Here is a 27,420-nt window from a genome sequence, read left to right as displayed (position 1 = left end):
TAATGATCCAGTAATGATATATATATGTTGATATGGATAAATGCTCTTAGAATAATTATGAAACAACTTCATCAGATTCCCTGAAATGATAGGAGGCTGCCAAAAAGTCAGTTTCCAGGCTATAATCTTAACCCTAGGCTAAATTACGAGTTTGCTGACTGAAAGATACACTTTATGAATAATCTAAAAGGATTGCTTTGCAGTCGCCTTGTTTTTCAGTCTTTTAACTAAGCTCTTTGCAATTATGGTGATTGTTTTGCAACTTTCATAATAATTTTTCACACTAAGTGATGACAATCATACACCCATTAACTCAATCTATCTACTGTTGGTTAAACACTCTTAAAAGACCTTAGACCAAAATCATAAAGTCAACACAGTCGGCTATCTGATTTTAACAGTCTAAGCTCAGTAAGTTTAGCCAAAGAACTTTGGGAACATAGTGAAACAGGCCACAGGGCCACAAAAATTGTGAAAATGAAATGAGTGAGATGTGCCGCTGCACAAGCACAGAGCATGGACTTTGAAAGGAAAGCGCCAATATGGAGGCAGCGCAATGGCATCTTAAAACATGCAGTGGGTGCTACAAGACAAGCTTCATCTTATCCTGGCGTTTAAAAAAAATCATGAGTCATCATCATTTCATGGAGTTGCTGTAACCTTAATGAAGGATGTTAATTAACTGATTACAAGATGTTCTACATCTGTTCAAATGAACAAGAAGCTGTATTATCTCCTCTCCAGATAAAACAAAATCAATCTTATTCTCATTAGAAATGGTTTGCCATATGTATGAGTCTTAAAAACAAAGACAAGTATAACATTGATTATGTCACATGTATTTAGGTCTGATGTAACATTATGGATTTTGTTCAGCATTCTGTTTCAGATAGTGTAATATTACCAAGTTTCTCTCTGGCTGGCACATTTTTAGTTTCAGCCAAATTCAAAATAATTTTTAAATGTTCATGTCCTTTGGCCAGTTATTATAATTTTAAACCTTTAAAAAACTGTTACACTTAAACTTATTTCTTTTCCAACAAACGAAACACAATATTCATCAAGCACATAGCTTCTTTCTCTTTTCTCTCAGTCAGCACTGCTTGAGTTCCTAAAAGATCCAATAATATTTTTAACAACAGTTACAGCTAATTGTAAATTCTCAGAATTTTTACCACATTTTAATATTTTCAAGTCTCATGATTTGAGACAAGGCTCTCAGTTCATAAGTGAATGAGGTTATTGTTGCTATAGCAGCTAGCTGTATATTAAATTTTTAAGACTATATACGCATTTGTATGGTGAAAATTGTCCTCCAGAAATACTGATTGGAAGGAAAGTTAGAATGTATGTGCAACCTGTGTTTCAATTCAGCAAGTGAAAAAACACTCTGTCACATGTGATGATCTCCGACTTGAAGCATACTTGTTCCCCAAAGATCTGTTCCATATTTGCATAGATCTTTCATTGATCTTAACTGAAACAATGAAATAATCCAGAGCTCTACTCACATGCTTCTCTTGCAATGTTCTTTTCTTTTGAAGGAATAATATTAATAATAATAATTTAAAAAATAGCATTTTTTCATTTTTGACATCACATTCCTAAAGGTCTTCTCTTTTCTATATAACACCTATAGTCTATCAACATCTTCTTTAGCCCACGGCAGAAGCTCATGCATGCCCTGGTGTGCAGGTCAATGGCAGGTGTAACAGTTACAGAAACTAGTCTGAGTCTATACTGATGGCTCATATAGTTTTATCTGCCCAAAGGGACCCTTGTTAATTATACCAAATAAGCCATAATGCCTATAACATTCCTTCATACAAAAACACAAACATGTGTACTAGTATATGAGTCCCTGCATGCACTACACACACACGCACAAACACACAAACACAGACCATCACAAACAATATGAACTTCTTTTAGCTGTTGAGATCAGGTACTAGTACATCTAGAACTAGCAGCGTGACTCACCTTATAGAAATTATCTCTCAATATTCATAACTTCCATTTCAACTTGTACTGAAGATCAATCAGTCAGCTGGTTCAAAATCATATCAACATCACCCAATGCAGAACGTAACGCAACTCCCCTTTCTTATCCTCAGTATATTTTGCCTCACCATTCACATCCTTTTCATCAACCAATCAAACATCGGCTGAAAATTACCGACACTTGCGTATTGGTACCAAGGTCTATAAAGATCAATACCTTGACTCTATTCTAACAACTAGTCGCAATTCTTTCTCTTCCACTCAACTTCCCCTTAATTAAATGATCTCCTACACATGATCAACCCTCAATACAATTACTCCATGTTTGTTTTGAATTAGCATCATCCAAATATTTTCCAGAAAATGGGACCTGGGACGAGGAAGAATAATGAAAGCAAAACAGCAACTTTCCTGGGTAATCACCGCCCCTTTTAATCTTCTGCAAATAAAATGTCTGATTGATTACAGGGATACGTCTAGACAGCGATCAACCATGAGATAGAGGGGCAGTAGATAATTCTGTTCTGCGGAGATTTTGATGCTCTTGAACAAAGCCGTGTTTGCACAGCTTACATATCTGAGATGTAATTTTACAGGGAGATAACTTTATATTCATTGAACATGTTAAGTGTTCAATTCTTTCAACAAAGACATTGTTTTGCAAGAGACCTGATTCCTCTTAAGCTGCTAAGTTTCTTCATTTAAAGAAAGAAGCAATTTAACTACACACCATGCTTTTGAAATCTCTTTGCATTACCTTTAATTAGCTGTGTAATATACATAATAATATAGTAACCTCTACAGATAGTCAGGAACAAATACTAGGGTGGGGAAATTAAGGATAACAGACAGAAGAGATGAACTACCCAAGCACATAATTGCACAACTTAAACGCTTCACAAATTTTGAAAAACTTTAAAATTTCAATAAGATAAATAATCACCTCTTTATTGACTCAACTCCCAGCTAAGTACTTAACAAACTGCATACATCTTTTATTGAGGACAAAATAATATTGTGAAAACTTAAAAAGGTGGTAAAAATCATGGTCCCAGGGTAGCCCCATGTAGCTGTTTATTAATATGTTATTTTAGCATGATGCAAGGAATGTAAAAAGTAGCATATTTGGCAACAATGCAACATATATTTAACACAGTCATCAACCAGTCTTTAGTCTGTGCCATAAATTTTTCAGCTTACTGGCCATTCAGACCACCACTTTCCTAAAATCTACTTTTCTGAACCAGGATTCAAGAGTTCAAATAAAAATTTCAGAAAGACTGGACATTTTCCTTATTGCATTAATATATGTAGCAAAAAGAACTTGATTACATAAAGATATAACAGTGATGTGCTTAGGCCTTTTAAGATTTGCACCCACAGTAAGTCATACCCATAAGGAGGATGGGGAAGGACATAACAACAATAATGGTCTCTCATTTTGACAATCAGCCGCTAACAAACTGGTGAAAAAATATGTGAATTATTAATCTGAATCTGCTAGCAGACAACAATAAAAACTAGAAACTGGTCACCCAAAATCAAATATCTAAAAACCAAACATTCAAAGCAACCAGAACAAGCACCTTAGCTGCCATCACGAGTCCAGTCAGTCACACTTATTGTCAGACAGGTCATTTGTCTTTGTCTCATTACAATCACAGGGTTAAGGACAAGATGGATGGACAGGGAAGTGGGAAGGCAGCCTGGTTGGGTCGGCAAACTGTGTCATCCAGAAAAAAAAAAAGAAACATTTACACACAGTTTCACAACATCCCAAATAGCCATCCTCAGTAGAACGTTTATAATAAATCTTTTTAAAGCTCATTTTCTTTTGCTGTAGAAATCATTAAGAGGAATATTATGAATTAAGAATCAAATCAGTGTACCATTTCCTATCTCTCCAGTTTCACAGCCCATATCCAGTTGGGTATTAAGGGAAATGGATGTATTAATTAGTGAGGTTTTCCTCCATACACCCACATGCTCTGTGCTTCCTGCATCCTATGCGACTTCCACAACTGTTACATTAAGTTTACTGAGGACTTCTGAACTGTAGGCCCGATGAAACCATCATCCCACGTAGATTGATCCAACTCTGTTGGGACTCATGCTGAATGCAATCAGATAAACAAGCCTCCTCCTGTTCCTAAATTGCATAATCACCAGCTCTTTCGTGTTCTACTCAATGCCATGAGTGTCAAAAAAATTTGTTACATCTTCTCTGTCTAAATAAGGTTTCTCTCTCTCTCTCTCTCTTTTTTTTTTCTTTGAATAGCTTTATGTGTGTAGGTCCATAAATGGGGGGTGGGGGACTAAAAAGAACCATCCTTTTGGCTGGATAATTTACACTCTGTATCAAAATGTATTCTATTTTCTGGTGCATTTCTCAAGTTGGGGCAACTAAGAGATATGAACGCCTACTTCTTCTCAGGTGTATCTTTGTGTGTTCTTTCATGTGCCTGCCTGCATGCATGTGTGTGTGTTTGTGTGTGTGTGCGCCTCTCCCTCTACATACATCTTATCTTCCTCCTATCTATAAAGCAGACTAGGACAATCTCTTAGGATCTCCTACTTGTGTATTACAGCCATCATGACTTTCATCAACATGACCTATAAAAATGATAACACAGGGTCACAACAGTTTAATCATAATTCTGATCTCATGTTATTTACACTACCTGAGGCATATCAACTTATGTGCTTCTCAAGCCGAGACCCATGATAAATTTCAGTAGCTTTAAAATACAAGTATTAGTTAATCATATGCAATTAAGTTAAATAATGTCCTCTTTTTGGAATAAGACAGGCCCCCCTCCTCTCCCCTCAAAACACACACACACACACACACACACACACACACACACACACACACACACACACACACACATATCCTGTATACCTCCTTCAAACACATGCAAGCACATACACTCAAACACACACACGCACACACACACAGTCAAACATTACGACCATGTGTAGAAATCAAGCACTATATCACCCTTCCTAACATATATCACTGCCTACACATGGTGTGTCATATACACACACACAATAAAATATATATGACCACACTGTACAGACTGTGTACAAATGTAACATTGATATCATCACCACACAAATAAATATTATCAGTATTGTGTTGTTTAGACCACAAACTAAATGACCCTCTCTCTGTCCTCTCTCTCTCTCTCTCCAACACACACACACACACACACACACACACACACACACACACACACACACACACACACACACGCACACACACACACACAGTATCAAACATTACGAATACTTCACCTCCATATAGATTAATATCAGTACTGTGTTCTTCAAACCTCATACAAGGAGACAAAACATCTTACCTGCTCAGTGGCTGTTAACCTAAGTGTGATGCCAACTGAGACAAGACGAGAGACTTAACATACGTATACAAGCCTGCAGCCACATGTATGCTAACACTGTCAGCTGATCTTAGACTGGAAAATATTGAATATTTGCAACCTTCTTTAATTAGATGTGTCTCAAGTACTGTAGGTTAATCTTAATTTTTACCATTGTAGTGGTGATTTTAATCTTGATTTTTAAAAATTTGATCGTGTTTATATTTGCAAACTATTTTACTTAGTATAAAATTGTAGTTATGGGACAAAATATTAACTCATGGGTTGCAATAAAAAATTGGCTGTAAAAAAATTAAAATCTTATACTAACATTTCACATTGTTATTGTTATCAATTTATTTATTTATTTATTTATTTATTTATTTATTTATTTATTTATTTAACAAATTAGTCACTGGTCTGGCTGAACACACTTAAACACAGTGTCTTCCCTTGTTAAAATACAGTGACTGACTTGATATGTCATTGAATTTAACCAACACAGGACTCTCTGTCTGCATAATAAACTATGATTTTAATATGACCGAATTTCCATAATGAAAAAGAAACATATCAGAAGGCTATTTTTATGGGGAGAGGAGAGGACAAAGTTATCCTTTCTTCTATCAGCTCTCTTTTAATGTTTGCAGTCTGCATGTTCTGTTTTAAATGAGAAACAAAAATTAATAATTTACAAGAAAGAAAGAAAACATCACCCTGATTTTCATAGGTAAACAGAAAACAAGCACTGTTATCAACTTGCCTTTGGCAGTCAGTGAGCCTCAGGGCAACAACCCCAACATACCCATTAACCCCACAGGTGTGTATTCCCATTTTCTTACCTGTTCTAAATCTCTTTGTTGCCACCTGAGTCTTAAAAGACTGCAATAAATATCCAGTTTACAGTCCAGCCCACTCAAGCCTGTAATCTGTGCAGCCCATCGCAAGTATTGTCAACTATGGCTGAGCTAAATGAACAAAGGAAAGGGGGGAGGGGAGAGGACCACAGATCCAATAATTCTAATTTTTTTTTCACCATGCCAGTTCAATAAATCAATCAAACAGACAATTTCTATTCATAAAATGAGTTACAGGCCAAACAGTAAAATGGGGCTTAATATAGTATGTGTTTTGTTCTTGTATGAATTTATAAACCGCTAAAGTCGAGACAAAGAAGAAGGAGAACCCCCAGGCGACCAACTTTTGATAACAATGTATGTCATATCAGTAAAAGTATACAATCATTTGATGTATCCAATAGACAAGCATAAATGGATTTAACTGCAAAGCTGGCTTAAATTGGTGTCATTGAGGGTCGAGGAGAATCCTATTACAAATTCAATAGAAAAACAAAATGTCGAGAAACATGCCTATTGTAACAATCAGGACAGTTGAGTAGAGAAAAATATTGATTTGAAGTCTCTTAAAAAGGAGAAAATCAGAGAAAGAAATTATCTTATTTTACCTGTTAAGTGACACCAATTTGGAAGAGAAATACAGAGACCTAGACAACGATGTCAAAATTGTTGGCATTTAACAGTAATGATGATAAACACAGGCCTATGATTGGATGGGGGTGGGGTGGGGTTGGGGTTAAAAAAATCTACCCTTCTGACCATAAAAGGTTCCCTTGAAATCTAAATTTGATCTTGGTTCTTTATTTGCATTTATCCCAAGTTCTATCAACTTTGGGGATAAGAAAGTATACTTTTTCAGAAAAAGACACACCTCCACCTTAGAAATTGATGGCTACAGGCCTGATGTCAAGTTAGTTTAAAGTGATTTTCTACTACTGAAAAAATTCAGGGGGCACAATAGTTTGCTACATATTTAACATTTTAAAGCAATGTGAATCTTAATATATCCATTCAAGTCATTTTGAGTGCAATTCAGTAATTTATGGTTTAAGATTAAATCAACGTAATACGCGTGACTCACTCGAGGGTTAAATGTGAAGACAGACGCAGATGCAGTTCCACTGCGGTGATCTAAAAATGTTCCCTACAGACAAAAAACTAACACTGGTAATCTCCATGGATTCAGCAACACTCATATTTGTATAAATATTCAATTCCCAGCCTCATTTATCTGCAGCCATTACACTTCTAAATTATCTTTGCGCTTATTAAAAACACTCAAAAATCCATAAATATAACATTGCCGAAGCCCATCTTGGAAGTATTACAGCATTTCTGAATTATCAAAACTTTGCATCTATCCATAATCCATTTATCTAATAAAGCAATTCTTTACTATATTAGCTTGTGCTTTTTATATACAAATAATTCATTTATCTTCTCCCAGTTGGAGTTGACAATTAGGTTTTTGTACCCTTGTCTTATTAAAAAAAAACTTTTTTTCAACGTCAGTCATGGCAAACAAATCAACATTTTGTTTGCCAAAATGACATCATTCTCATGTCCCTAACCACCATCAGAACGCTACTATCAACTCTAGCAGTTTTATTTTTTGTCTTGATGATACTCCAGTTGGATATTAGAATATGCACTATGAATAGCTCAAGGCCATCCTACATATTACTACTGTATAATTCTCATTAATAAAAAGATGAAGTATAATTTGCAATTTTATGACAGCTGCAAGCAATTTGTGGGACTCTATTTTTTAGGCCTCTGAGTTTAAATGAAACCAACTGAATTAAGTTCTGGTATATTACCATAAAAATACCAGATATTTAACTAGGTATCTTATTGCATATCTTGAAAAGATATATAAGAAAAAAACTTCTTAAACAGTAGGTCCATTGTTCAGTGGACAAAAAAATATGTTTATAAAATGTTTAAACAGATAATGTGACATTATATTACACTTCCTCATAAAATGGATCCTCGTTTTCTGTCACATGATCAGATACATATAATCTTTTCTGAAAATCAATGCTTGGCCCAATCTACTTTCGGTAAAGAAAATGAAAACAACTAACAGATAGTCTACAAATTTAGTTATCACTCTTGACGTGAAAAAATTTAAGTTAAAAGCACATGGGATTTAAATGAAAGCTAATTCAAAAACAAAATTCGTGCTTTATTAATGACTCCACATGGACTCCACATGGGCAATTCACCTTTCCCTTAATTATCTGTCATTTAAACGCCCTGAAATTCATGAGAGATACTGTGACCTCCCCCACCCGAACCTAACATTGTTCTCCATTCCCTCATAACCTGCTTTACACTCATCCCCTCTGTTACCTCCATCTCTCAGGGTACCTGAAGTGCCCTTGGAGACTACTTGACATGGATTAAGAAAGGAACTGCACCTCAGTATCACATACTCTACCGTATATATATTTCAAGTTGGAGCTGCACAAGACGGTGGTGCTAGCTCTGCCCCTCATCAGTCACTCACAGTACTCACATAACGTGATTTCTCCATGAATTTGAACAATATGAAATAACAAACAGCATACCAGTACAGACTTGTATCCACATACTGTTACTTTTAAATGTGCTGCTTATTGTTTAAAATATGAAGTGGGCAAGTGAGCGTGAATACATACACATACCTGCGCACACACACACAGATTCACACGTACACATATAAAAATACACAATACACAATACACATACCTTTATGCTTGTCTTCCTTGTATTCATCAACAGTACATATGCAACCAGCTGTAACTAGGTTACTAATAAAATTCATCTGCACTGGTTTGCCTTCCAGGTGTTTCGCACACATTAAAAACTTCTATAATCTAGATTATCTTTTTTTTTAGCTTATTAGAGAAGAGGGTCTTCCATCTCTTACATTTAATGACAGCTATATCTCTCCCACTATGTGATTAATACATACTTACAATTTATTCTGTAATATTGGCCTCCCAGGGTCTAATCAACCCCTGCAAGGTTTCAGATCTCCTCAGAATCTACTTCAGAGTCAGAAAATCTCAGTACACCAAAACAGTAAACACTATACATAAAATAAATTTCCCATTAATTTCTCACCTTATGAATATCCTGCACGCCACTTCTAACAATCTCACCACTTATAGGGGCTACTTAGATATCAGCATCTTTTAAGGGTTTTCCAAGTTTTCCCTGTTACTAAAAGCCAATCCACTCCCAAGATATCATAATTGAGCCAGTCTGTGTAGCTTTTATCTTCACCAACTCAGAGCAATTCTTATCTCTGACATAACTTTGTGTAAAATCAATAGGCGACTTTGCTCCAAGGGTACAGTACAAAGCTCTTCCTTAAACACTCTCATAATGACAGCTGCTTTAATGGTGCAGGTATACAAGGCGAGATTTGCAGCAGTCTTTTGTTTGATTGACAGAATCAATACCTAGGTATGATATAATTTGATGTGTTGTGGGTAACTACACAATTATGTATTTGTATTGGTTGTTTTTATGATGAATGGCGCCACTGATTGATGCAACTATGGATAATTTAGGCTTTTTGGAAATCATTTTGGCCAGTGGGAGACACAGACATTTTGATGACTAATAATGACTTCATATATTTACCAACTGATCAATTCATTAAAATTCTGCTGTTAGAAGAGGATCAATTTAGCCCTAAACCCTACAACTCAAATAAAGAATGAAAAAAATAAATGCAGCTTAAAGGGATAATAACTCTTCGTATGAGATCTATATTTCACAATAAAAACATTGTAAACAACTCATAGAAATATAATATATTCTGTTTTACTACAAAAAAGGCAGTTATAGGTGTTATTCTGATATCTGAGCTTGTCTTCAGACCACGTGACCTCCACTGATGACTATACTCTGTTATAATCTCTTAAGAGATTTTAACAAAAAACCAAACTTTTTAGAAAAAAAACAGGGACTAACTTTGCATGTAAAAATGGATTCATTAACCATTGGTAAGTATGGGAAAATTGTTGTTTACTCCAGGAAAATCCATTTTTTGGCCAAAACGAAGAGTTATTATCCCTTTAATAATAATAATTATATTCTATCACATATTGACAGAAATTTTTACCAAAAAACTTTTTAAAAAAGTCCAATCAATTTGTTGGGTTTGGTCTAAACTATTTAGTTGATTTGGTTAAAAAAATCATTAAGAAAAGCACATGTTAAATCAATATTTTTAGCCTCTTTTTTTTTTTTCTATTTTTTTTTGGGGGGGGGAGGGATAAATATTCAACATGCCTCCATGCACCAAGCAGCTGGCACTAGCCTGCTAAGGTAAACAAACAACAGGAAAAACCTTAGAAAATACCAGAAATATAAGCTATACCTGTAAACCTATTTTTGGGAGAATAAACAAAGGGAAATTAGCCTAATATAAACAGAGGACTGGTCTAAAAGGAGTTCTATTTGGCAGCAGAAAGATTTGATCACCATTGTAGTATTCAAACAGATCAGTTGCTCTGTTTGGGAGCAGCAAATAGTGACCCTGGGATCAAATCCCTAAGCTAACATTTTTGTCATAACATCTCACCTTAATAGAATTTAATGCTCTGGTACTAAAAAAATTCCCAAATATATATACCAAGAAAGAATTTTACCAAAAAAAAAAAAAAAAAAAAATACAATGTCCTCAGGATACATTGTGCTTTCATTCCATTACTTGCTGTGTTCTTTTAGTTAATCCAATCACTTAGAGTGCATTCCCAGAGATTTAGATCGATCCAGAGATTTAGATTTAGATCGACCTAACTCCCTGGGGGTTCACAAGAAATTGCAGTCAGCAGAGCGCGCACCATAGTTAATTACCCCCTTACATCTTTTAGTAGGCGGGACAGATGCTTAAGCCAGCTAAGCTGACAGTATTCTAGTGAGACTCTCCACAGGGATAGATCGATCTAAAATCTATGGGAATGGGGTCTTAGTTTAAATTTGTACACAACCATGCAGCTCTATTCGGGATCAGCCAAACTGGAATCAACTCCTAAAGCTAACATACTCACATGTACATACACTCACTAGTGGACTTAAAATTTGACTACCATTCCACCAGTCATCTTTTTAAGACTGGTTTTGCAATAACTGGGATGGTGGAACCTGGAGTGCAGATACACACACTGTAACCAGCCCGAGCCCACTTTCACAGACAGCAACTGGAGGCTAAATATTCCGGCCAATTAAGAAAAGCAGCCATGCAATTACAAGTGCAATTTACTGGCTGGGTATTCCTCAGATGGGCCATTAAAATCTCTTCACAAACTGACCAAACCAATTAGTAAGTCTTTCATGATACCTCAAAGGTAATTAAATGAATGAGGTGTCCATATCTCCTGACAAAAGACTGACCAGATGGACAGCGAGATAGGGTGGACACAAAGGATGCTTTTTATCACGTAACTGTTACTATATCAGTTATGTACAGGAGACAGAAAGATTCACATCAAGAGAGAGAAAAAGAGAAAAAAAGTCATGACCAGAGAGAGAAAAAGAAAGAGACAAGTCACTATGAGAAAGAGAATGAGAGGGAGAGAGAATAAAGCTATATTAAGTGAGAGAGAGAGAGAGAATAAAGCTTTATCATCAGAGAGAGAGAGAGAGAGAGAGAGAGAGAGAGAGAGAGAGATCAGCTTGCCTGAAATCATCCACCTCTTTCCCGGTTCCACCTTATGCCAAGCCAAGCTCACCTCATGACATCAGCCAGAAAGGCATTTCCTTTACTAATCACAAAAGCTCATATTTTATTACCTAATACCCGACTTGATTGATTGAACAACACAAGATTTTTAGCCAAATGTGCATAATTACACAAATAAAGTAAACTGAACTTGCATACCTATAAATAAGTGTCTGTTTGCAATTTTTTCTCAATACATGAATTAAGAATTGATTATCCAAATATGACATCAAAAATGAAAAAAAAAAAATGCCAAGACTTTTCTGCTACTATAGATGTAATTCTGCATAGCACTTCTAAAATGAGCTGTCAAAACTTATTTCTTGATTTTAGAACATTTAAATTAAGCCTATGACAGTCAGAAATACTGGTAGATCTTTGTTTAAATGATAAAAGAATAATGTAAGATTTCTTCATTCAAAGCAAATTAACATCTGGCACTGAGCATTACCTTAAGTATATGACATGACACTCATTTTTCATGTCACATTACTCCCATAATAATTACCCCACAGGCAAAAAGTAATCATAAAACAACAAGATTTTCCTAAACTAATCTCTGCCAAATTAAAGAAGACTAGTCATAATCAATACACACTTACCTAAAATCTTAGTCTGGTAATATCCATCCCTCCTTGTGATAAGATTTGAAATGCCAATATCACATGCTCACACAGCATGTCTCAACATGCATGGGAGATGACGGAAATTACTAAATCATATATATATAAAGACTTCTGAAACTTTTTGAGAGTCAAAGTGAGGAAATAGCATTATGGTAATTACTCCAAATTTTAAATCACTTTGTGATTGCTAATTTCTTTTTTTTTTTTTTTTTACATTTGTCATTTTCTCAAATATGCACTTTCTAAGACAAAACTAACTAAATTGCTTATGTCAACATTCTAAATGTTTTATTAATAAATCTTTTTTTTTTTTTTTGGGGGGGGGGGTGATAAATACATGTTCTTCAAAGTTACTGAGTAATTGCTGTACAGTATGGTTCCTGCTTCTTATATAAGTCAACTTACATAAGTCCAATAAAACTTTGTTCAAACTGACATAAATATCCGGTCCCTTAAAATTAAGGGTAATACACTGAAGTAAATAATGTAACATAGTAAGTGGCAAAACAGACACAGCCATGTCATTTTCAGGACTCGAAAGCTCTGTGGTAAAAGACGAATGCGGCATGGGCCTTGTCAATTCTGCTGCTAGGGTTTAATAACATACGAAATAGATATGGTGCATGTCGTTTACACATGGTAAGGGGCGTCTACTAGATGCACACGTAGGCTCCTATGGCCCATGATACTACTTAAATCCAGGAGGCATGTTAATCTTATTTGGACTTAGCCCTTACTTTCAAAATCGGTGCCTTACCTTTTACTTGACTGACATTATTGCACATCCAATTCCATATGCCCTCTCTACCTGCTCATCCAAACCACTGCCCACACATTACCCACAACTATACTCTCCAAATGACCACTATCTTATGTCCATCTTTTTCTTGACGACACTGACCAAACTTACTATATCCATAAATAATAGCCCTTATTCACTACCAGAGAGAAAATTACAGTAGTCAAAGAACCCACCAGGAGGAGGTGAGGGAAGAAGATAGCCATCTTAAAACAACATGGTGCACAGTGTTAATGTCTGATAAGAATCTGTGTATAATAATTGCTATTTGTATGTGCCTAAGGATGGGTGAGGGCGGGGGGGGGGGGGGGGGGACCTCACATACAGGTAAATGTAGCTGTGGTATTTAGAGCACAGAGAAGAATGGTGTTTGAGAAGGGTTGTAGAGATTTTTATCTTAGAACAACACGTAAGTGTCATAACTCATAAATCATGATTTGTGCACATAAACATACTTGAAGAAACCTTGAAACATGTCTCCCCACCTGAGTTGATATTACTGCACAATGGAAGATTTCAAGGAGAGAGGAGAAGAGAAGGGCAGAAAGGAGAGTTTAAAGACAGTCAAATGGAATAAGAAAGAATAAAGGAATAAAAAAGTATTTGGAGGCACTGCACTTATCGAAAAAAAAAAAAATGACTATGCTTGGTCACTTACAAACAGCTGTGCTGCCTGACTGCAATGATAAATTTGTATCACAGTAGTAAATATCTCCACAACTTTCATTCAGTAGTTTTTAAAAGACATTAAATCACCATTTACAACACACTGATTATAAACAACAAATATAAGATCCTATCTTCCCATGCCATTGGTGCCATTACAGTGACATTTTGCATGCAGTTCACCTATCATTCTGAAGAGACATTGCAAACAACCATTAAAACACCCTTTTTTTTACAGCTTATCTGCAACAAACATCTTAATTGTACATTTTTCAGTGCACCTAGGTTTTTAGTTCTTTAGGTTCTTATGCCTTGGCAAAGTGAGCCTAAAATATCTCTTAACCACTTACAAAATAGTCAGGGAAAGAGAATATTTAACCCCGTAACTGAGTTGAATTTAACCCTTTGGGCATCAGAATTTTCTCGATCTTCACTTACAGGAATCATCGCTTCTCATAAGATAAGGTAAAGTTGGTTGACTTTGAAAAGTTAGTCAACTTTATTTTGGGAAGTATATTTTTGTAAGTAACTAAAAATAACTCAAAAAAAGGCACAATTTTGCAGTAAGTGGAATGTGTGAAAAGTTCAAATAATGGCAGTATAAACCAGAAGGCCAACCCAAATTCAGTAAAAATGGTCCTTTAGATCTGACATGCTAAGTATATTTTGTGGTCAAGATGACTGGGTGGGTTGGTGCAAGATGGGAGTTATTACATGTGCTTAACCAGGAAAAGATACTTAATCAAAATATCCTGGACCATGGACTTTTGAAGTCTGTATAAAGTTATACATGCCTTTTTTGATGAACATCCATTATTGTTTGCTGATGACTTACATATCTCACATATCAAATTGTGTCATTCAAACCAACCCTAACATCTTCCTTTTTTTTTGTAATAAGTATGACACTATTTTTCTTATCAATCGATTTATGATGAATTGGACAAAAATGTACTACATCTGTTGTCACAGATTACAACAACAAGCATGGGCAAAGTATATTGTATATATGAATGATTCTAACCAGAGCACACGCAACTGTGTCTTAAACATCAGAAATACATGTATCTGCATTTACATAAAAAAAAAAAAACTACAAACGATTCACACAACCGTGACACATGGGCTAAACTTTTTCCTCTTTTTCTTTTTTTGTTTTTAATCACCTTTTTCCATTTACAAAACTTGTCAACATTCACAAAAAATGTCAAATGAAAATAGAGAGAAGGCCAACCCTCAAATTTGACAGTTCTGACAGCATAAATCATACCACACACCAACCTTGCCAGTAATTTGACAGGTTAAGATGTGTCCCATTGTGCTGAGAGACCACACTTTCACCACAAGGCAGACACATACAGGGTGCCCCCCCCCCAAAAAAAAAAAAAAAAAAAAACTTTACATTTTACTGACTATAAAAAATATGTTTTGTTAGTGTGAACATTTTAATTTTTTTTCTCTGCTGTGTTATTTTGTAATTATTCTGCTTCAATAAATATTTCAATCAAAACAAAGTATATTAGTAATGGGAAATCAAAGAGTGAGTCCAATTTTTTGGGGACACCCAGTGTTTTGTCAGGTCTGGCTATATTAATAACAGGCAATGACAGCTTAGGTAAACAAAAAAAAAAAAAAAAAAAAAAAAAAACACTGGCATCCCATTAAATCCTAATAACAGGTATTATGTACCCATGCTAAAGGTATGTACACATATTTCTACTTTGGCAATCTGACAAGAGATGGAGAAGAGACAGCTCCTTGCCCCTTTCTCCCTCCTCACCCTCGCTGCGTGCATGCGCGCGTGTGTGTGTGTGTGTGTGTGTGTGTGTGTGTGTGTGTGTATGTGTACATGAAGGGAACAGAAAGGAAGAGATTTGAGTGACTTTTAACGGGAACAATAACCCTTACAGATAATCACAGACAAATAATATCACATCTTCAACTTGTAGCTACATAGTTCTTAAAGTATTACATATATCTAGCTTAACAAAACTGATGGTTTACATCTGTAAAATAGCAAATCAACATTTTAATATGTTAAGGAAATTTGCCCCCCCCCCCCCACCTTCCTCATACCCAGATTTACCAGTGTTTTCCATAAGTCAGAGTTTGTAGGCCTGTACCCCCATGCACAGAACTTTTCCAACAGAGAGAGTGGATCTGTTTTTTTTTTCTGATCTGTAAAGCTTTCTTTGATGTAATGTATGGAAGTAAGGGCACAAGAGAAATACACCTTGCATATCCAACTTCAAAGGCAGAGCAGATGGCTGAAAGGTTAAGCACTCTACGAATTACACTCAGAATGTGATTCAGCATCTATTCACAAAACAAAACAAGTTTCAGGTGCATTGGTGTAACTTTGCTCTTTAGCGTATGGGTATATAATATAGTGAGGGCTGCTGCTACCTGTGCAAGTCCTGGGTTTCAAAGGCAACTGGACACTCACCTCTCTGCTACCAGGCTCAGGCCTACCCAACCACTTACTATGAAGAGTGTACTGACACACACCTTAAAAAGGGTAGTGTGGTCCGATCTACCAGTGAATTCAGGATCTTTCAGTGCCGAGTCTGGTAGTCTGGTAGTTGGGTAGGCCTGAGGCTGAGCACCTTCTTCCTTCCAAAAAGTTCAGAAAACAGGCTTAAAATAAAAGTACATGCAAGCACTTACCTCCATTCAGTAAAACAAGAAGAGTGCTAGAATATCCTTATACTATTTATAAATATTTGTGACTCATACTGCTCTGAAACATTTCACCGCAGCAAAAACAGAAGCAAATTTTAACCAGCCAATACCTTGCTTCCTATACCAGCAACCACACTGCTGCACCAGGCAAAACCAAATACACGCCTGTTTATCACTTCTTGCCTACCAGACTATAAATATACAGACTTTTTTCCTCCTAGAAAGCAGGTCTTTTGAGTGCTTGAACTTTCTCCAGTAGAAACTGATATATTTAATAGAGATATGATTGTTTAATGTTACATCTGTCAGTCACAGCCACTGTATATTCAAGAGTGGAACGAGTGCAACAATTCTGAGTAAACAGCCGAGATCTCTATGGAACCATTTCCAGACCCCATTGCACTAACTGTGGATCAATCTATCTCCAAGGGGATTCGAGCTAAATTGCAATCAACTAAAGCAGCTTCGATGTCTGTCTTGCCTACTGAAGCTGCAAGGGGATTATTAATTATCGTTTAGCAGCTTCAGTAGGCGTGCCAGACATCTAAGCCGCTTAAGCTGAAAGCAATCTAGCGAGTAACCCCCAAGAGCTGGATCGATCCTCTTAGATCGATCTAGGTACGGGAACCCAGTCTATATCTACTTATCCACAGATTAAAAAATATCAGATACATATTTTTTCTTCAAACTGTAGTTTTTCTCAGATAATAATTTAGTTATAAGAATAAAGTAATTGTTATTCAATCAATGGCTAATACTGAAATTGTTTTCCTCCCATAGAATCATCATCATCAGGGAATGGGACCAATAATCCAGGTTGTTTTGCTTTTTATTGTTGTTTATTTATTTGTTGTTTTTCTATTTTAGGTACACCTGGAGTTGGGTATCATTCAAAATGATGATAATAATGATGATGAAGTTCTCTGTACTGAATAGATCATGACAATAACATAAGATGTGACTTAGTTTGACTATTAGTACCAATGAATAAAAATACGACAAGATGTTTTGAAATTTTCAAGATTTAGTTTCAGGAAGTACTGAGCAAGCTGCCATCATGTTTACCTAATAACCAAGTAAGATTTCCTGTAAATTATTGGGCATTTCACCTCAATTCCAGTCCATCTTTTACCTCAGTTTGCATGACTCAGACATGCATCTTCTTTTAAATCTAGAATCAGTGCTGTGTTCATCTGAGAAGTTCTGACTACACCCTTCCTGAGATTCACGGAGTGCAATTTGCTAGTCATGTTTCAGGGTAAAATATTACAAAAAGTTTTCTTTTTGCCAAAAAGAAAAAAATGTGGTTCTAGAACCTGGAATGAATGCAGTACCCCAGAGCTTTAAATTATCTCTCCCTCTTTAACCAACTCCTTTTACTTTTCCATCTCTCTCTCTCTCTCTCTCTCTCTTTCTCTCTCCATCCACCATCTCATTCAACATATGCCATTAACAAATTCTTTCACCAAGTTACTAAATTAATTGATGTATTTGCATTATCCAGACCTCAGACCTGGACCAAATTGACATTAATTCTTTCATCCTTACCCATTTTCACTTTCACAAAAAATCACAGATAGCAACGCCAGGGTAAAAATGGCCAATTACTCCTCTTTATGAGAATTGAAGGTGATGAATTACGGCAATTAGCACCACATCAAAATCTGCAGCTCTCTCTTAGGACCTCCTAATAGACCTGTTGATATTATTTTAACTCCGTACAGGATAAGAATAGAAAACAGAGAATTCCAGAAGTCTATGTCCTGTTTTACAGTTTGTTCCTTTTAATTTTAACTGAGGCTAGATTATTTTCCAATTAAATAAAGCAGTTTGTAAATCTCTCTCTGTGTGTGTGTGTGTGTGTGTGTGTGTGTGTGTGTGTGTGTGACAACGTACGGGCCATCCTGCAATTTGAATGGTTACAGCAGCTGTATCAGGGACATCTCATATATTACTACTTTGTCCTTCTGTTGAAAAAAATGTACAAGCAATACCTGGTAGAATCTTAAAACTCTGTGACCCTTTAGAAAGAAAAAAAATCAATTGAAATTTGTTTCACACACAAAAAGACAAAATAATAATAAAAATAATAATAATAATAATAATAATAATAATAATAATAATAATAATACCAAAAACAATAGCATTCCCCTATGGGGAATCCTAATTATTATTTTGCTGGCCTTAAGTTACATAAATTGTCTTTTTAGCAAACACTTTAGGCACTGGTGTATAGCCTGCACATTTTTTCACAGCACAGGTTCATCAGTGATGTGTTTGGTCTTGACTCAAAAATGGAATTAATTTTCACTTAAACATGATCTGCAATCTGGCTGATGCATACTCAATCAACAATACAACAAAAACCAGCCAAAGTAAAAAAAAAAAAAAGAAAAAAAAAACATTACAAATGTTATCGTCTTGTTGTGACCTCTATCGTGTGCTTTTGTTGTCAATCTTATGCTGGTACTGGGAAATTTTTGTGAAATACCTAATTTTTTTGTTTCTTTTTTTTTTTTTTCATAACAAAAAAGCTCAACCATGTGGAACTCATACCAGGCTTCCTTGCATATAGTATTTCTTTACTCCCTGTGGGGTGCGTGCATCGCGTGCAGTTATCCATGTGAGAAAGGGCAGGTTGTTTTTCACCTGTGAAATCCCACCTCCCTGAGAGCCAAAATGAATGCACTTATGTGTATCTTTTCCTTATGATCATTTGCATGGAAAATGTTGTTATAAAAAGCAATAATGGCAATTAATGAGATACAGATAAAATGTAGGAAGAAGATAAAGATATTCTGACAAAATAAAGGAGGTATACATGGTAATTTTTTTGCATTTCTTTATATTCAAAAGAAACGTACTGATGTTGATTAAAAAGAAGTTCAACAAAAAAAAATATACTGCCTTTCATTACTGGGATGAAAACATAGCAGTTGGGAAACCATATTACATTATTACTCAGATACCTTACAAACAAAGAAAATAAAACAGCTCATCTAAAAGTGAAAAAACAAGGAGAATAAAAAGCCCCCCCCCCCTCTAAAAAAAGACATGCAGAAAAAGAATGAATGCACAAAGCACAGAACCAGCACCATAGCAGCTTTTACATGAAAAGAAAATTACAAATTACACACACAAAAAAAATGAAAATTTGGATCACTTTTCTGTCTAGATATTTATAACTAGACAAGTACAACCCCAGATGGGTCTGCTGATATCTGATAATTGAATAACTGCTCCATTACCATCAAACCATAGCAATCCCAAGTGGTTCCCTCTAAGTGTGCAGACGTAATCAATTGAAAATAATTTGCGACTTTGTTTTTTCCTTCACTGATGATGGTAAATGACTCATCCTCTGTTCTCTAAACTCATATTTGGCAACAGTTTTTGGAAGAGAAGGGACAGACAGAAGAAAGGACGAGGTAAGGGATGGGAGGAAGGGAGGGGGGCCAGGAGGGGGGGAAGGGGGAATGTATGAGGAAGGGGGGAAGGGGGACCTTCTCATATATCATGATAAGTCACTATTTTTCACAGAAACTATTTTTCTTCATTGGAAATGCACCTTCATTTAAAGCATACTAATACAAACTGGGGAAAATATGGTAACTACTTAAGATTCTCATACACCTCACTTATCCTAATATCTTATTTCTTCAAAGAGGTAAGATTTTAAGTTAACTGTAAAAGTATACTTTTTGACACGAAGTCTACAAAATTGTCAAAATATTCAAATTAATATATTTTATTATTACTAATAATTCAAAACACTGTACTGTGGACATTTATTTCTACGTTCCAATTTAATCAGCATTTACCATAATGACCCTCAAATCCTCAATCCATTCCCACAACACTTTTACCAGATGTGGGCATGAAAAAGCCTGCTTTTAGCTAAATAAAAACCAGAGCCCATTCAATATTTGTCTCTGTGGTTAGCTGTTCAAAGAGTGTTTATGGCAACGGTGACAATTTTTCAATTATTGTGTCGGATCCTAATGGTACCAGTAGACCATATTTAAAATATGGCAATTATTCGTAAATTTTGAACACCATAAATATTCTAATAATATTTGTCTTTTCTCTATTTACCATGCATTAGTTTACTCTTAAATATTAGTTTTAGTCTTGACCACAAATGTCTTCAATGTTAAATGTTTTTAAGATATTAATAACAAATGCCTTTTTACAGATTTTTTTTTGAAAAAACATTACTTACTTTTGTTCAAACTGACTGAACAATTATTGTACCCTAAATGTGAGCTGAAGCTTGCACTATTACCAGCTATTTTATTCCAAACAGGAGATATTCATATATTTAGCACGGTGGCATGTTTTTAACAGTCTGCTAACCCTTTACCTTTCCCACACTTTTAAGCCAATTACTAATCTGCCAGGTATACATAATACATAAAGGTATTGTGAAAAACTCTCTTTTCCTCTATCTGAACTGATTTTGAAGGCAGAAGTAGATGAAACATTCAGCATATTCATTATTGTTTCACATCACAGAGTGCACAGTACACTAGGTTCCTGAATTCTGTCCCTATTCTGAAGCAGGCATGTTTGTGCGCATGCATGTCCACGTGTGTGTGTGTGTGTGACAGTGTGTGTGTGTGTGTGTGACAGTGTGTGTGTGTGTGTGTGCGTGTGTGTGTGTGTGTGTGTATAAGTGCATGCACACCAGGAGGCTTGTGTGTAAACTTGCATGCTAGCTGGCATAAGCGAAAAGTGCAAAGTGATACTTTTCATATTTGGCATCTGTATTATCATTAATGTAAGAAATGTAACAAAAAAAAAAAAAAAAAAAACTCATAGAATCTAGTCAAAAATTAGAAAGACTTGTAAATATAAAAGATGCAAGTCACATTCATCTACACACATGCTACTGAATTTTTTCTGCACAACACCATATACCTTCATATAAAAATGCTGCAAGTCACATTCAACCACATCCAGCTCAGGTCTGACGGCAGACTGGTTGAATGTTTACACAAAATGAAACCATTTGAATCACATACCTCACTACACCTGAAACAGTTTCCCTTTAAACTACTGTAACTTCCTACAGCCACTTGAGCACAGACATCACCCCGAGACCTTCCTGATTCCATTCACCTGACGAACATCAGCAACAATGAGGTGTTGTACGTTTAGCTATGTTGTCAGTGATGACGATGCACAGCCTACAACCTGGCTAGCTGATACACATATACACTTTATATAACTCCTTTGCTGATTCTGACTGGTTCAATTCAAATTAGATCTCCCTCACAGGTGTATAATAAAAATTATACAAAAAGTTGAATTTAAAAGACATAAACATAATGATAACCACACATACCTTCTCCTTTGCGTATCCTAAAAAAAAACTGGCACCAAAAAAGTTCTCCTGAAGTCAGCTGCAACTTCCGTGAGGTAAAAAAAATCCACAGCCCCAGCACGCCTCCTCTCCCTATCTTACATGCAGCTGATAAAAAAGTCAGTGCCTTGACCTTTCAAATGCACACCCCACGACCTTCTGACATACAACCCATCCAGAGTGCAGCTACTCCAGTAGTCACTTCACAGGCCCCCTATAGAGGGCGCCAGCTGCTGTGTACATAGTGTCTTGTCCCAGGCATCACACACATACTGTGACAAATGATTTGGCTCAGGTGACATTAAGAAAAGCATTAACCCGTCTACATGTTTAAGGTCAATTTTTACACTGTTTATGTTGTCTGTCCCCGATGTTTGGGGGTTCTGTTATGCATTTCAATGCAACTCATGAGTATGTTACATTTTATCTCCACACATGCCAAGGATTATGTGCCTGATATGATTAACAACTGAATAGGAGGCCAGACTGGATGGATAGATGGGTTGAAAGACACATGGGTGAACGAATAAGGGACCCTGAGTTTCAGAGTTTACTGGAAATCCACCTATTGCATACAGCACAAGTAACTTGCGACAGAGGCACAGTCTTTGAGGGCTATGGTTAACAGTAAAACTCCTAAATTCAGAGCAGATCAGAGAAAGAGAAAGACACACATACAGGCAGACAGACACACAGACGGCTAGACAGGCAGACAGACACACAACAGACAGACACTAGGAATGTAGTTAGGACAAGAAAGTGACCAATGCATAATTTAGATAATCAAAACCATATACTTAAACAAAAAAATAAACAAACATTTGCACACTTTTTTTTTTACAAATTATCGATTTTCCCTGTCCAAAATATGCACTGCCATATCCCATCTCTCATTCTGACAAAAAAGAATCACATCAACTATTCTTATAAATATTCATCTCGGAAGAAAGTCTTACTGAAAATAACATAGACCGTGATAGTAATATTGCATGTCTTTTTTATCTTGATAATGAAGCACCATCACACCATTTTATACATTCAAATATTAATAAGGATCCCATTGAAAAAATCACCTCCTGCATGAACTACAGAATTTTTGGGGAGAAACAGAGGAGACCTTATATGCTATAACATGACAGAATATCATAATTCACTATAATGTTTGTAAGGGCCTGAATGTGTTAGTTGTGCAAAGGGCTTCAACACAGCCAATGCAATCAGCACTACTTCTGACACTGTCAGGTCATACAAATAATAAAATTCACATTGTAAAATTTCACCAAAATTGCTACCTTTTCAATATCTAACTGATAAAAATTGAGTTTCCCATTATCTATTTTTCAAAAGGTTCCATTTTCCACACATTTTGAATACATTATTGTATAATTATTTGCAAAACTTATTTAAAAATTATCAACATAATTTATATACGCCTACACAAGTAATGACTGTTTAAATGTCATATATCACGTTATCGCAAAACAACCAATAAAACTGCAGGCAATAAAAAATAAAATAGTGCAATATTACGTCACGCCTGTTTGGAACCAGACGGAGTGCCCCAGTTATTTACGACCAACGCATACACTTGTAAAATTACACTTAACAAAAAACATTTTAAGATTACATGAGCTATTTGTAGGTCTATGAACAGGAATTTTTAGAAACCAAAATGTCACGGGATATAACAAATCTAATTGGATTACGTGAAAGAAGGTATATATAACAATTGCAGGTAGACACTAAGTATCAGCTTACTAAGGACAATTTAAAAATAAAATGTCAGTGCTATCAATCAAAGCACAGAATATCATATCAATGTTATGATAAAAATATGATGATGTCAACATGTATAAGAAATTCACTTTAAAGAAGAAAGTTAACCTTCAAAATTCTAATATTTTCAAGCAGTTTTTGAAAACCAAAAACCACATTTTTAATTAAGAGGGTAGTTGGCGAAGGGGGTGTATTCTGCATTTGATCAAGCAGAGATGTTTTTAAGTTTATGTTGGTTATTCAATTCCTGTCCCTTAATTTATCCAAAATCCATTGATCAAACCAATTTGCACCTACCTGCTAATCCGATTGCCTCACAGTTGGCACTGCAGTCTGGAGCCATTTCCATGGTTACCCCAACATTTGTAGTTTCCATAGCAACAAGGCCTCTTGTTCTTTATCCACCTGTACCAAATGATTATCTTGTGTTGATCTTCAGTTCAATCTGTTAGTCTAATTCTCATTATTCTATTTTGTTTTTCAAAAATTTGTCATTCCTTCTTCATACACGTACCTGATTTAAGTACAAAAGAGAGTTAAACAGTAATAGCCTTTTACTGACTAAATCAACTAAATCAAAACATCTGATAAATCTATTACTTACTAAAAAGCATCTTCTCAACTTTTCAACCATAATAATGTTTAAAAAAAAGATTATTCTTTGTTTACTTTTGTTGTTACTTGCCTGACTTTTAGATCTGACACATGCCAGCTTTTTTCACTTTTAGTTATTAATTCCCATTTGTCTGATGATAAGTGTGAACATGTGGGGATGGAGAGTTGAAAATGAAAAATAGAAACAGGCAGACAGGCATCAGATATCCTCCTCAGGGTAGTTGTTCCTGAAAGATATAGTGTATTTAAAATTGTTAAATATCACACGGTTTAATATGCTCTACCACATGCTCAACTGCTTGAATTCTCCAGTTCCCATCATAAAATTATGTCATCAACATCATATATAAATGAGAGAGAATTGAAGGCTATGGGCTATAGCCAGAAGCTCCCTGAAAAAACTCTCCAAGTCAGGAACATTAACTTTAAATAATTATTTAGTTTAAAAAGACCAAGGATATCCATTCAATCAATCATTATTTGATGAATCTATCACTTATTTGATAAAATGTTAGTAATACCTGCCTAAACAAAATTGTAATTTTTCTTTTTCTTCTCTCTCTTGCCCGCATGTTTGCTTTAATGGCATTTAATCCTTAGACTTAATATCTTAAAAATCGTAATACTTAAACCACACAAATACTAAAACTCAAGTGGCTTGTAATTACAGTGACTGACACATGGCACCTGTGGTCTGATTTGTTTCATTAGTCTTCATTTTTTTTTTTTTTTTTGATTGGATTTATACGGACAAAATGTACTATTTTAAGAAGAAAGGAAAAAAGGATTTTTTTATTAATTTTTTAATCTGTGAGGCCTTTAGATTAAGTCTTCAGTTTTTTTTTTAAATTTTTGATTGGATTATACAGAGAAAATTTAGTATTTTAAGAAAAAAACAAAAAAAGGAAATTGTTTTTTTTTTTTTAATTTTTTAATCTGTGAGGCCTTAGGCCTTTAGATTTAGTCTTCATTTTTTTTTCTTTTTTTTTTTTTATTGGACTAGACAGACAAAATTTAGTATTTTAAGAAGAAAGCAAAAAAAAAAAAATTGTTTCTAAAAAAAATTAATTGTTTTTTAATCTGTGAGACAACATTTCTATCCTTATTCAGACGTCCTTGCTTACATAACTGACTGCTAGGTTGTATTCACAACCAGTTGATCAGCAGATTAAGGCCCCATTCAGAATATGGGACTAACTAGTCAAGGGGTTAAATGTGGCGACCCACTACAAAGCTTGTCATCAAATCCACCAATGGACACTTAAAAAGATATCACATGGGGAAGTATTCAAGTGGGTTGGCCATATTTGACCCTCGGACTAGTTACTCCCCTATTCTGAATGGAGCCTAACAGAAACATAGATTAAATGTGGCCGACCTACTTGAAAGCTTGCTGCAGAATCCCCTAATAGACACTGAACAGATTCCCCATGGGGGATATACATGGCAAGCTTTCAACTGCTTCGGCCCTATAAAATCTGCGGATCTGTTAGTTTGGGGATCAACTTTGGTTGTGAATGCGGCCCTAGATGTGACCTATTGGTAATTATTTCAGTGCCCCTGGGGCCTGAATATAGGGCAAATTCAAGGATACTTCTGTCACCTGCCTCGATCACCAAACAAACATGTCAATAGTCAATCAACTGCATTAAGTAGCACTCTATAAGCTATCTGTTATCTGCCACAACATAGCTGCCAATATTCGGTGTTAAGTAGGTCTATATCTATTAATTAAATTTAATCAATTTTAAAGCAAATATCATTATTCAAAATTAGTTAATATTATCTATCTTTAAGTATTACCAATCATTAAATATTACTATTTTATAGTATTATTAATTTTTTCAAGTAATGGTTTATTAATTATCTATTAGGTACTGCCACAGCGTTGCTACCAACATTTGGCATTTAGTAAAGCTCTGCTTATCAATTTATATTAATTAAAATTTAATCAGTAGGGCTCTTTTACTTTTCAACATTTAGAAACATGTGACACGTTTCAACCATTCTAAGAACCTTTGAATCTACATCAGTGTCAATGACTTCTCATGTTATAAGACAGAAAAACCAACTGATTTTTAGTTTCAAGCTCTCATGCTCCCCACCATGCCAAAAAAACTGTTCACCAATCATCGTATGTTTTAATCATGTGTGAGATTTAAGAAAGTTTCTTGCTTCCCGTTTGAATTATGTTTTATTTATTTATTTTTTTTTATTTTTTGTTTGTTTTGTTTTTTTTTTTAAACCAGTATTTAGGGTTTTGAAACATGCACCATCCCTTTAAAAACATTTTATGTCATACAAATTTGTGTACCAGACTGTGTACAATCATAGGCCAAGGTACCTTTTCACACACCCATACATACAATGAAAATATAATAATTCCAAAATTACAAATAGTAGATTTACATCTAAGAAATTGCTTACAAATGAGATAAAGCATATATTACCCTGTGCAGATTTACCTAAATATGGACCAGTCTCCCAGGGATTTGTAAATACAGAACTAGGACCTGATACAGACCTAATAAAAATTAACATGCTTTCATGAAAATGTAAACCTGTGAAGTGCTATACAGGTAAAGGTGACACAATGCCATGTAGTGACATTATATCATGGTCCCATCAACCCATGTAAATATACAATATATAAAATAAGGGCACTGCCTCTCTTGAACTTATAACTATTCAAACAGCAGACAAATAAAAAATAACACTTTTGTTCTCCATGGTGGTGTGTTGCGTATGTACCATTAACTTAATTATGATATGCTATCAAGTATGCTAGCACCAAGAGCTCCCTTAAACATAATAATTCAAAGCAGCATACAGTGAAAGTCATTTTTTTTTTTTAAATCACCTTACCTTAAAGGAGCATGCTGTCTGTCACTCTTTTCAGTTTCAACTTACTTAATGTTTGTCAAGTGC

General features: G+C 35.2%; 1 protein-coding gene across 11 annotated transcripts in view; it reads right to left on the bottom strand.

The window, feature by feature from the left end:
* Positions 1 to 27,420, bottom strand: part of LOC106153398 (kazrin) — a 51,383-nt gene that overhangs the window by 19,568 nt on the left and 4,395 nt on the right. For 2 of the 11 annotated variants that reach the window (XM_013527307.3, XM_086994951.1), the window contains exons 2-3: positions 24,563 to 24,719; positions 24,175 to 24,391 (exon numbers count right to left, since the gene is read on the bottom strand). The exons of 1 other annotated variant lie outside the window; for it this stretch is intronic. In XM_013527307.3, the coding sequence (XP_013382761.2) occupies positions 24,175 to 24,253 (79 nt within the window). In that variant the 5' untranslated portion in view covers positions 24,254 to 24,391; positions 24,563 to 24,719. Of the gene's footprint in view, positions 1 to 1,980; positions 2,005 to 5,366; positions 5,389 to 9,352; positions 9,536 to 11,292; positions 11,467 to 12,565; positions 12,588 to 13,346; positions 13,515 to 16,500; positions 16,525 to 22,083; positions 22,246 to 24,174; positions 24,392 to 24,562; positions 24,720 to 27,420 lie in introns of those variants that run through there. 8 more of the 11 variants (XM_013527308.2, XM_086994952.1, XM_013527306.2 and 5 more) reach the window with 8 other exon arrangements.

This window comes from Lingula anatina, chromosome 9 (genome assembly GCF_051362555.1).
Source record: "Lingula anatina isolate TDL-2025a chromosome 9, LinAna3.0, whole genome shotgun sequence".
NCBI classification, from domain to species: domain Eukaryota; kingdom Metazoa; phylum Brachiopoda; class Lingulata; order Lingulida; family Lingulidae; genus Lingula; species Lingula anatina.
Note: the sequence above shows the minus strand (reverse complement) of the source record. Positions and strands in the feature narration are given on the sequence as shown.